The sequence below is a fragment of the Camelus dromedarius genome, chromosome X (genome assembly GCF_036321535.1).
Source record: "Camelus dromedarius isolate mCamDro1 chromosome X, mCamDro1.pat, whole genome shotgun sequence".
Classification (NCBI taxonomy): Eukaryota; Metazoa; Chordata; class Mammalia; order Artiodactyla; family Camelidae; genus Camelus; species Camelus dromedarius.
In genome coordinates, this window is record NC_087472.1 from 62,606,606 (window position 1) to 62,618,901 (window position 12,296).

General features: G+C 38.9%; 1 protein-coding gene across 2 annotated transcripts in view; it reads left to right on the forward strand.

The window, feature by feature from the left end:
* Positions 1–12,296, forward strand: part of OPHN1 (oligophrenin 1) — a 583,720-nt gene that overhangs the window by 246,783 nt on the left and 324,641 nt on the right. For both annotated transcript variants that reach the window (XM_031446485.2, XM_064483080.1), the window contains exon 5: positions 8,358–8,429. In XM_031446485.2, the coding sequence (XP_031302345.1) occupies positions 8,358–8,429 (72 nt within the window). The remainder of the gene's footprint in view (positions 1–8,357; positions 8,430–12,296) is intronic.

A 12,296-nucleotide genomic window follows, 5' to 3' on the forward strand; every position in this document is an offset into this window, starting at 1 on the left:
TTAAGAAGTTAAAATTAAGAGGGTAATAGAAAATAGAATAGGTATACACAGATTTAAAAAAAAAAAGGGGGGGGTGTTGGTGTTCTCCTGTAGTCTGTGTGGTTTTAATGTGAAATCTTTCTGTCTTCGTCCTGTTTTCGAAGCTCAGCTTGCTGTTTTCAGAAGCCCTCCGTTGGCGCTCTCTTTTGTGCTGCTTTCAGTACCTGTCGGCAAGCGGATCGCGCCTCCTCCTAACACTGGGTCAGGTGCAGCTCCGCTTTGCTGTGGGCGGGTGGGTCACTGTCCCTCCGGATGCTGCAGTCAGATGTTGCAGACTGGCCAGGTACGAGGGCGGTTCGTGCCCCCTCCCAGCACCGCGGTCAGTTTCTGCATTCCTGCTCAAAAGGCGGGGGGGGGGGGCCGCCCTCCCTCTCCGGGCGCAGGTAGCTCCGCTGCTCTGTGTGGCTGCGGGCTCCGCCCTGGTCGTCGCTCCGCAGGTGGGCTCGGCAAAGACCAAGGAACAGCCTTGTTCCTGCTCTGGGCCAAAACTCAGCTCCTTGTTTGTCTATGTGGAGCAAGTTCTCTGAGGGACAAGGATGGAATGATCCTATCTACCTCAGGCTGTAGACAAGTCTCCGTCTGGCCTTTGAGGCTGCTAAGCCCTTAGGTGTGGATGCAGGTTTCACCCCCACCCCCGACTGGATGCTAAGCGCCGGAGGATATGGCGGCTGTGCCTGAGCACCGCTTCTCTTCCCCTGAAAACTTTCTGCAGGTTTTCAGTGTTGGGGTATGCACCCTTCCCCCCCAAGGTACATCAGCCATGTTGTTTTATGGAGGGCCCAGGTTGTTCTGCCCTGTACACCCACAGCCACGGCATGCAGCCCCTTGCAGTCCCCCGGGGCTGCCTCAGTGCAGCCGCCCCCATCCACCTGTCTTGGACAGCCTGGCCCTGCCCGCCGCTGCCGGCCCGCGTCTCAGGCTCGGTGTCGGGGGGACCCTCTGTGCCCCTTTAACTTAGTTCTGTCAGTCAAGGGCTGCTCTGTACAGATCCGAGCCTCAGAGCCTCCCCCTCCATCCCGCTGGCCTCTCAGTTAGAGAGGGAGACCCATTGAACACCAATCCTCCTTTGCCGCTCCCTCCCCGTGGGACCCGTCCAGCTCTGCTTTGCCTTTTGTTCTTTCTTTTTTCCTTTTCTCCTACCAGATTTTTAGCATCTTTATGTTCTGAAGAGGGCGATGTTCTGTCAGAGTTCCGCAGGTGCTCTGGTTGGCTGAGTGGGTCTGTGGATGTGAGTCTCGGTGCATTTGTGGGAGAGGGTGAGCTGCCAGCATCCTTCTACTCAGCCATCTTCTCTCTTCCTCATGGATCATGCTTTTGATGTTGTACTTAAAAAAACCATCTCCCATCCAAAGATTACCTAGAGTTTTTCCTATGTTATCTCTTAGGAGTTTTATAATTTTGTGTTATACCCATTGGTATATGATCCCCTTTAAGGTAATTCTTGAAAAAATTGTAAGGTCTGTTTCTAGAGTCTCTTTTTGTTTCATGTGAATGTCTGGTTGTTTCATCACCATTTCTGAAAAGAGTATCCTTTCTCCATTGAATTATGTTTGCTTCTTTGTCAAAGAACAGTAGACTATAACAGGGAAAGATAAATACTGTATAATATCACTTATTTGTTGAATCTAAAAAGTACAACAAACTACTGAATATAAAAAAAAAGAAGAGGACTCACAGTTATAGAGAACAAACTAGTAGTTACCAGTGGGGCAGGTCGGGGAAGGCAATAAAGGAGTGGGGGGTTGGAAGGTACAAATTATTGGATGTAAAATAGGCTCAAGTATGTATTGTACAACTTGGGTAATAGCACTATATTTTTTAATAAGTGTAAATGGAAAGTAACATTTAAAAACTTTATAAAAATAAAATATTTAAAAAATAATGTGAAATGGGAAAACTGAAAAAATTAATGGACTATATTTGCATAGCTCTATATCTGGGCTCTCTCTTCTGTTCCATTGATCTATTTGTTTATTCTTTCACCAATACCACACATTATTTTTTATAGAATTAAAAATTTTAAACTGAAGTATAGTTGATTTATATATTGTGTTATTTTTCTGGTATATGTATGTGTGTGTGTATGTATATATGTATATATATATATATATATATATAATCATATATATATATGATTATTTTCCATTATAGGTTACTTCAAGAAGCTGAATATAGTTCTTTGTGCTATACAGCAAATCCTTGTTGCTTATCTATTTTATGTATAGTAATTTGTGTCTGTTAATCCTGTATTCCTAAATTATCTTTAACCTCTCCCTTTCCCCTTTGGTATCCATAAGTTTGTTTTCTATGTCTGTGAGTCTGTTTCTATTTTGTATATAGATTCATTTATATTATTTTTTAGATTCCACATATAAGTGACATTATATTATATTTGTCATTCTAGGTCTGACTTACTTCACTTAATATGATATTCTCTAGGTCTATTTGTGTTGTTGCAAATGGTGATATTTCATTCTTTTCTGTGGCTAAGTAATATCCCCCCCATATATAACACACACACACACACACACACACACACACACACACACACACACACACACCACTTCTTCTTAAACCAATTGTCTATTGATGGGCACTTCGGTTGTTTTGATGTCTCAGCTATTGTAAATAGTGCTGCTGTGAACATTGGAGTGCATGCATCTTTTTGAATTAGAGTTTTCATCTTTTACAGATATATGCCCAGGACTGGGATTGCTGGATCATATGGTTACATTATTATTCGTTTTTTAAGGAATCTACGTACTATTTTTCACAGTGGCTACATCAATTTACATTCCCACAGTGTGCAAGAATTTCCTTTTCTGCCTACCCTTTCTAGAATTTATTATTTGTAGATTTTTAATGATAATTATTCTAACTAGTGTGAGGTGATACCACATTGTGGTTATTATTTGCATTCCTCTAATAATTAGTGATGTAGAGCATCTTTTCATGTGCCATCTGGATGTCTTCTTTGGAGAAATGTGTATTTAGGTCTTCTGCCCATTTTTTGATTGGGTTGTTTAGATTTTGTTTTGGTTATTAATTGTATGAGGTGTTTGTATATTTTGGAAATTAGGCCCTTGTCAGTAGCATATTTTGCTAATATTTTCTCCCATTCTATAGGTTTTCTTTTCACTTTGTTGATTGTTTCTTTTGCTGTGCAAAAGCTGTTAAGTTTATTTCCACCCCCTTTTTAAAATTTTACTTCTTTTGCCTTGGGAGACAGATCTAAGAAAATATTGCTATGATTTCTATTTCAGAATGTTTTGCTATTGTTCTATTCTAGGAGTTTTATGGTGTCATGTCTTATATTTAGGTCTTTAGTCTATTTGAGTTTATTTTTGTATATGGTATGAGGAAGTTTTCTAATTTTGTTGATTTATATGCAGCTATCCAGTTTTCCAAACATGACTTGTTGAAGAGACTGTCCTTTCTCTATTGTGTACTATTGCTTCCTTTGTTGTAGGTTAGCTCACTGTGTGTATGTGGATTTATTTCTGGGCTTTTTATTCTGTTCCATTTATCTGTATGTCTTTTTATGCTAATATAATGCTATTTTGATTACAGTATGTTTGTAGTTTGTCTGAAGTCTGTATGGTTTGGCCTCCAGTTTTGTTCTCTTTCCTCGAGATTACTTCAATAATTTTGGGTCTTTTGTGGGTCCATCTAAATTTTAGGATTACTTGTTCAATTTCTGTGAAAAATGTCATAAATTTATAATAGTATTTTGACTGCTATAGCTTTGAGGTAAGTCTTGAAGTTGGGTGTGAACTTTAGAACCAGTTTGTACTTACAAAATAAATTGCTGGAATTTTGATTGGGATTACGTTGAATCTATAGATCAAGTTGGGACAAACTGACATCTTAAAAATAATGAGTCTTATTATTCATGGATTATCTCTCCATTTATTTTGATTTTTGTTGATTTATTTCATCACAGTTTTATAGTTTTCTCATATAGATCTTATACATATTTTGTAAGACTTATTCCTAAGTATTTAATTTTTCTGTGAACTCTATTTTAACAGTTGAAGAAATAATCTTTTTTGTGTTGTCTCTTGACTCGTATTACCAGTGTCACTTGGAAAGTTCTTAGAAATACAGGTCCTTGGCCCCACCCCAGAGCTATTTGAGACTTAAAGGTGAAATTCCCTATTTTAGTCAATATTTATTTTTTATTAAAAGCATGGAGGTAAAGTGGAAATAATGTAAAGGGCAGCAATGAAGTCTGTCTTCCCTTTCTCTCATCAGATGGCTTTCTGCTGGCAGCTCAGTTTTGTTAAACCCATTTATTCCAGTAGCAAGAGTTCGTTAATATGTAATCTCTGTTACTTTTCAACAGTGTGGTACTGGCTTCTCAGAATACTGCTACTATTTTATTTAGGATCCTAGAGAAGTAGGCCTGAAGGCAGGGCTTAGAAACAGGGGAAGTAGAGACTTAGGCTCTAGTAATGGCTGTGCCACTAACGTACTTGGTGACTTCACATTAATCACTATATTTCTCTGAATTTCTCTTTCTTTATATATAAAATTGAGGAAAATAATTCCCACTTCCCAAGGTTCTTATACCCCAAATGATAAAATGAATATGGAAGTGTTTTATAGATAGCAAAAAGTACTTATTATTTAAATGTCTCTAGTTATCTTTATTGCCTCCCCCAAAGTTTCTGCTTGTGGTAATTTGACTTGGGAATTTTCTTCATTTAAGAGATTTGCTTCTGAAGATACTGAAGAGAGGCAATATGGGTAGGTTCCCTGGAGACTGTTAGATGTCCCACTATCTAATCCATACTCTACTAAATGTTTTCTTATGTCAGAAGAGTTTGTGGACTGCTACCAATGGTTGTGAATAGCGGTCTGAAGGCATTAACCCCCATTTCATTCAGATACCACTGGAAATCTGAGCTGTATTTCTTTTTAGCCCTAGTTCTTTCTTGTTCTCTTTAACTTACTCAATTACAAAACTCTAAAACATTAAAGTGGGATACACCTTTTGAGATGTTTTTCTCACCATTCTTTCTGGCTGTTTTCCACAGGACTGACTCATTTTCTTCTGTCTTTAATTATGTTGTGCCCTTTCATTCCCAGGGTTCTTTAATCATGTATTGAGTGTTGGCTCCCCAGTTCCCATTTAATTCCAGGAATGCTCTGAAGCTTAGGCTCAATGAAGGCCTTTCACAACATGCCAGGAATTCATTGCTTGACAGCACCTCTCTCATTTCCTGGGACTGTTGTGAAAGGACTCCTGTACTTCAGTATGGATAATCTGGGAGACTGAAGCCGCTTTTTTCCTTTCTATAACAAGAGACCAAAAGAAGCTTTAGTGGAACAAGAACGAAGTTCACAGCCATGTTATGTGACAACTGCAAATGTCTAGTCATTCTTATCAATGAGTTTTAAATTGTGGAAGGAACTATGGAGGGAACAAATGAAGAGGAACATCCCAGCTGTAATTTCTTAAACAGTAACCTGGAGGAGGTTGTAAGTACCTCACAAGGTTGCCTTTAAAAGCCTGGATAATAGATTTTTGTATGATTGAAAATAGGAAGCTTGCCTAGATAACCTTCTGACTCTGAAGGGGACTCTTGGCAATGGCAAGGTCTGTCTTTGAGGATTGCCAAGAGCGACCTAAAACAGTGTACCCTCAGTGCCTTCGTTTGTTTATAGTTAAACAGTAAAGATTCCTGAGCAATCCTGTACTACTAGATTGAATGCCATCTCTATTCTGCTAAATGGCTTATCTAGTTTGGGTTTATTTACTCAGAACTAAATTAAATAAACTGACTAATGTGTTTATAATGTCACTTAGGCTGGGGATTCTACTCTGAGATAGCAGGTAGGAGCTTTTCTTCTAGAGAGCTCACAAAATGGATGCAGTGATCAGAAAGGGAAAAAAGGCCAAGTTTAATTAAAAAAACTTTTTTGAGTAATTGTTAGACTTCTAAGGAATTTAAGGATAAAACTGAATGAAAAAGAAAAAAAGAGCCAAGTTTCAGTGTGACATTTTCCTACGTTTCTAGCTCTACGTTCTGTCACAAAGTAGTATAATAATTAATGAGTGTTAAAGAGAGGAAAAGTTTCAGAATATCTATTTGTGTTGAGGGGACTGGGAGCAGTATGGCCAGTGTGATTAAGAGAAAACTATGGACTCCAATTTAAGTAGATCATATACTACTTTTTCTAGACAGAGACAAGGCTAAACAGGTAAAAATAGTAGCCTTATGAACTCTGTGAGAAGTTACTGGCACACCTACTTACTTTTAGCAAGAAAATTTTCCTTGGAACATGAAAAACTGGCAACTGTACCATTCTTTGGGGTGCCTGCATATGCAAAAGCTCAACTGAAAACCCATACATAGGCTTGACACATACTATTCTGTTTAGAAATGGCATGCTCACTTCTTATTCAAAGACAAACTTCCTCAGTGTTTCCCAGTTGACTACTTATGTGTTACCCTTGTGAAACTGCAAATAGTTTTCCTAATGATCTATTGCTGCATAACAACCTATTCCAAAATTTAGTGACTTAAACTAAAGCCATTTAATTTTATCTCATTATTTTGTGGGTCAGGAATTCAGGCAGGGATCAGTTCAGAGATTTGCTCTATGTGGTAGTATTCACCTGGGGAGTGGGTTTATATGGAGGGTCCACAATGGCTTCACTCACATATCTGGCACCTTGGTGGGGTGGCTGGAAGGCTGGGCTCAGCTGGACTTTTGGCCCCTCTAGCTTGGTAGTGTCAGGGTAGTCCAACTTCTTATATAGTGGCTCAGGGCTCCCAGGGGAAGTGTTCCAAGGGAACCAGGTATAAGTTACTGTCCGTTTATAACCTAGCCTGGGATGTCACATAGTGTTGCTTCTGCTGTACTGTATTGGTTCAAAGCAGTAACAAACGTATTCATATTCAAGGCAGAGGAAACAGAGACCTCTCTTCTCAATAGAAGGAGTGTCACATAATTTGTGGCTATGTTTTTAAACTATATTTTTTGAAAAGTAAAGAAGAAAAACTACTCCCTGTACTGAATCTGTAACACCAGTGACTTTGTTTTCAGGTGGGTGTACAAAGTTGATAGCATATAATTCACAATCCATGGAAATGTAGAGTGTGTTGGGCAAGAGAGACAGGCTAGTACTTTTAGTAAAATAATTATTGTTTTCAATCAAGGTATCTTTATTTTTGGTACCAGAGCTACTTGTGGAGCTTTGATTGAATGAGTTTGCCCCTTTAGTTCAATGTTGAGTCATACCTGCAGACAAAATAGGAGGTTTAAAGTGCCTGTAGGACCTGGATAAAATATGTATTAATACTATGCATTTTGGTGGTAGTTTAAAAATTGCTTCATAGTCTGGAAATACAAGTCTGCTAAAAACTGACTTTCTATTCTGTCTTCTATTTTAAGACTTATCTCTCTTCTGTCTTGTCTTGCTGACACTTTGTCTCATTTGACAAGGAAAGCAGTCCCTTATTTTCCTGTCTTGTAATGGATCAAAATTAATGAAATGGGTCCTAAAATCAAGCTTTTCAGATGCATTCTGTAAGATCCTCCATTAAAGGGCAGGTAATTCACACCACTGAAGAAACAAACCCTACTTTTGCCTTGGGTAGATGCAATCTCCCAGGAGGGTTATATGAAACCAAAACTTTATATATCTCTACCTGCCCACTGGGCAAGGGGTCCAGTATGAATATGATGTTTTTATATTTCCAAAATCACATTAGTGCCATATTTTTGGTACCTGGACAGGCTGTCCCTATCAGTGTCTGACCATATAGTTAGGTCATTTGAAGGCTTGGTCCAGTGTTCTCTGTGATGCTGTAATAGACTTCAAGTTCTGAGGAAAATTTTCTGTTTATGACACACCAGGGCAGGACTGGAAAAATTTATACTTGGGTTTTTCCTGATGCTATTGCTGTTAACTCATTTGGCTTCCATGACATGGTTTGCATTTGGTGCAATTGCATTTTCATGTATTTTCTGTTCCCTTTCTCTTCTCTTTTCCACATACACCTCAGGTCTCCTATGTCTGTTTCTGGGCATGGCTCTGGACATTTATCAATTAAAAACTCAGATCAGACTACCAGTAAAATTATAGAGTAATGCCCCTAATGCTCCTTCTCTTGTTTCCTCTCAAAGCATTTGATTTTAAAAGACCAATAGGGGGAAAATGACAATAACAAAATCCAACAAACCAGCAAATTAGTTAACATTTTGCAGGATGGTGTATAATAAGGAAATGCCCTAGGTACAATGAATCTTGAATGTGAACCTTGCTAATCTAAATGTCATTTTTTATGTTCTTTCTTTTTCTCTAGGTACACAATGCTAGTGATTTGCTGATCAAACCCCTGGAAAATTTCCGGAAGGAACAAATAGGCTTCACAAAGGTATATTTTCTCTATATTTATAAGATTTTTTTTATAGCAGTTGAGTAATTGTTTGGGCTACCACCCTCCACTTTTCAGGGATGAGGAGGATTCATCTTTATAAGAAAACTCATCATCAAAAAAAGTGACAAAATCTGAAATTAGCTCCTGACTGTACTTCTAACTAGCTCTGTGACCATGGACAAGACACTTCTCCTTTTAGAACTTCAGTTTTTCCATCTGGAAAATGAGGAGCTTGATAATAATAGCTATTATTTAATTACTACTTGCTATGTGCTGAGCCGAGGGCTAGATGTTTTATATGCATTTTCTAATCACAACAACTCTGTGAGGTTCTGGTATTATCCCCATTTTACAAATGAGTCAACTAAAGTTTGGACAAGATAAAGAATGTGACCAAAGCTACAGTTGTATAGTTGGGAAATGACAATAGCCAGGATTTAGACCTGAGGATCTTTTTAGCTTCAAATCCCACATTCTTTTCATTCAGCCATACTGTCTAGAGCTGTGCTGTCCAGTATAGTAGCCAAGGACTGTATAAATAAATAAAGATAGCAACTCAGTTTATCAATCGTACTAGTCACATTTCAAATGCTCAACAGTTACATGTGATACTGTATTGGACAGCACAGATATAGAACATTTCCATAATTGTAGAAACTTTTCTATTCTTTTTAAATGTATTTTTTTGGGGGGAGAGAGGTAATTAGGTTTAATTACTTATTTTTAATGGCAGTACTGAGGATTGATCCCAGGACCTTGTGCACTCTAAGCATGTGCTCTACCACTTTGCTATACTCTCCACCACCTAGAAATTTCAGTTGTGCATCATTCTGCCAGGTAATATCAGATTCCTTCTAGTTTGACCACACATGGATTTCTCTGATTCCCCAATGTCTCATGAAGGGGTATGAATAGTTATCATATTTATTCTTTTCAGGTAGATGTAGGCCCATTTTGTGAGCTCCAATATGTATGTAACATGTGACAAATATAGTCTACAGGAAATGAATGTAGATTCATGACCAACCTTCTGGCCCTTTCAGGGCTAAGAACACACCATTCAGTGGTGATTATCTGGAATACCATGAGAAGCAGTTCAGATCAAGGATACGAAAGTAGTAAGTTTTGAGAAGAAAGAGCAGACTAGTGGACATGCTGCCACTGCCTGATATCATCAGTTAGGTTGACATGGCATTATTTGAGTAACTGGCATTCAAGTGAAATGAGTTCTCTGGACGGCCCAGCAATTCTGGATTCTACCCAGTTCATCTGGAGTCTCATTAACAGAAATACCTTATTAGGAAAGTATATAACTGAAGGAGGAAAGAACCTTTAAAATCGCAAGTGTGCTATGAAAATAACTAGCTACCTCTTAAGTGACATAACAGTTACAAAACCCTGAATAAAGAGACGAAGAAGGACAGATGTGAAAACCCTCACTCCCAGTTTGCTTTCATTCCTGAATGAGAACAGGAAACATAAAAGTCAGAATACACTGCAATGGTTGACCTCATGTCATCTGAGGAAAAGAAGACAACTTTCTATCATATACTTCCTATGTTCCATATCTGGGCTGAGGATTCTATATATGCTATCTTCCTTAACTCTTACAGCAAACCTGTGAAGTAGGGTGTGTATTATCTATTATCACAGTGAAAAAACTGAGACTTAGGAAGGTTAAATTCCTATCAGTTTTTTTTTTCCTGCTTCTTTATCAGTGAGACTAACCTGCTCACCTACAGGGAAGTGACCAGCTCTGTGTGAGAATCATTTTCAAGAAACTCTACAATTAGCCTAGTAGTAAAATTTAAAGTAGTAGAAAGAGCACTGAACTAAGGACTAGAAAATGTAGCTTCTGGTCTACCCCTGTGTGTTATCAATTTATTGCCCCTCAGTTCCAGCACTCTTTGATACCTGTTCTGTGAAAATGGACAGAATTCCTTTAAGCATCTCTCCTTTACAGTGAGCAAGATGTTCAGCTTTCTTGGTAGAGGGTGCTGGAGGGATACTGCAGGAAGGAGTCCTCCTGAAATTTCTAGCTGCAGCATAGGTGGGTTGATAGAGTTGGAGCGAGATATCTGGTAGGGTTCTGACCAGCCACACACCCAGAATACATGGTCTCTCAATGACCTTGAAGACACCACCTGACCTCTTTCTGCAGGTCTCTCAATATAGGTCTCTCCCAGAAGGTCTCTCCACTCATGCTGTTCCTCAACTTCCCTCTGTAGGACTCCCACACAGTCCACCTGCTGACTGAAATTTTATTACAACTCTCTGCTTTGTCTGCCAGCACCCATACAGCCTGCTTGTGCCCTGGAGGATTCCTACTAAGACAGGCTATCCCTGGAAAACTCACCTGAAACCTGGAGTGTTCCTGTCCTCTCTGTGTACCTATTTCACTGGTTACTGTTGGTCAGGGATGGTTTTGCTGGCTAATGCAAGTTATCCTGTTTGCAGAGTTCATTTGCAGGCCAGTCAAATCTGTTGTCAGTTCAACTTGGGTGATTTGGCCCCAGTGGACAGGGTCTTTGAATAATCAGAATCTCAGAAGGCTGTTTTGTAACTGAGTCATTTTGTTAGAGCAGGCAGATAGCTAGATATGAGCAGAGAAAGGGGGACACAGGTCAAATGGCAGGAATTAGGCAGAAAGGAGGGGCACAGGCCAAATATAGGAAACCTTACATCATGTAACCATTAGAGGTCCCTAGGCAGAGAAAGAAAAGCAGGAGCCTCTGAGCTGATAAGTGGTCACACATTTTTTGGTGACAAGCAGTGTAGAGGTCGACAAAGAAAAGTGGGAAAAGGCAGGAATCTCCAGTGTCTGAATGTAACCTTTTGCTCATTATGCCCTCATTTCAATAAAATTAGCCTTGCAGATAAGAAGTATCCATCATGCACCACTTCTATGTCACTTCTGATCCAGACTAAATAAGGACAGAAATCTCTTCTCCCTTTGGGAAGGTGGAGTTGGGATGAAAATCGGGGAAAATGACCCCAAACCCTTCCCTCCCCAATGAATATTCTGTCCATTCATTTTTGCACTGAATGTAACCAACTTGCCAAAGAAACTCAGGGCAGCTGCCCACATGAGCCTGCTCACTCTCCCCTTGAAGTGTACCATCTATCCCTTAATAAATCCCCACTTTACTTTCTTAACCTCTGTGTCTTGTCTCTGAATTCTTTCTGGGATGGGACAAGAACCTGGACACTGGTTACATTTACTAGCAACAATTTCACAAAGACAACAGTTCCCATCAGATTAGCCAATCTGTGAAACTTTGGGCACTAACTTCTGTTATGCAATAGCTTCTAAATGGCTGTCATATGGTTCACTTCCCAAGCATGGAATAATGGCCAGATGATCTAACAGGTATCATCTCTCTCAGAGGTTTTTTTTTTTTTTTTTTTTTTTTTTTTTCCAGGGGTATATTTTTTGACTGGGGCTCCTATTTCTCTACTTTAGCCAAAGAAGTTTCCCTTGGATCTGTTCTATGTAGTGGACTTTGAGAGCAATATTTCTTTTGCAACAGGGCTCTATTAGTTAAAAAAAAAACTATTAAACCATTTCTTCATGCTAAAACCTGATAGATCTCACTTTTCTGATTAAATAGGTTATGTCTTTCAACCTCTGTATGGTAGTTTGGGTATTTATGCAATTAGATGGGCATTTGTTTTCTTCTAATTGTAATGTGTAATGTACAATTTTATCAGACTAATCTCATTTTTCAACCTTGAAGTTTCGAAAAAAAAGTGTTTAGTTTTTACATTCTAAAAATTGACATCATATACAGCACACACATACACATATAATTATAAATAAAATAGCATTGTTGATGGAAAAGATACACAACCTAAAAGTTGAGA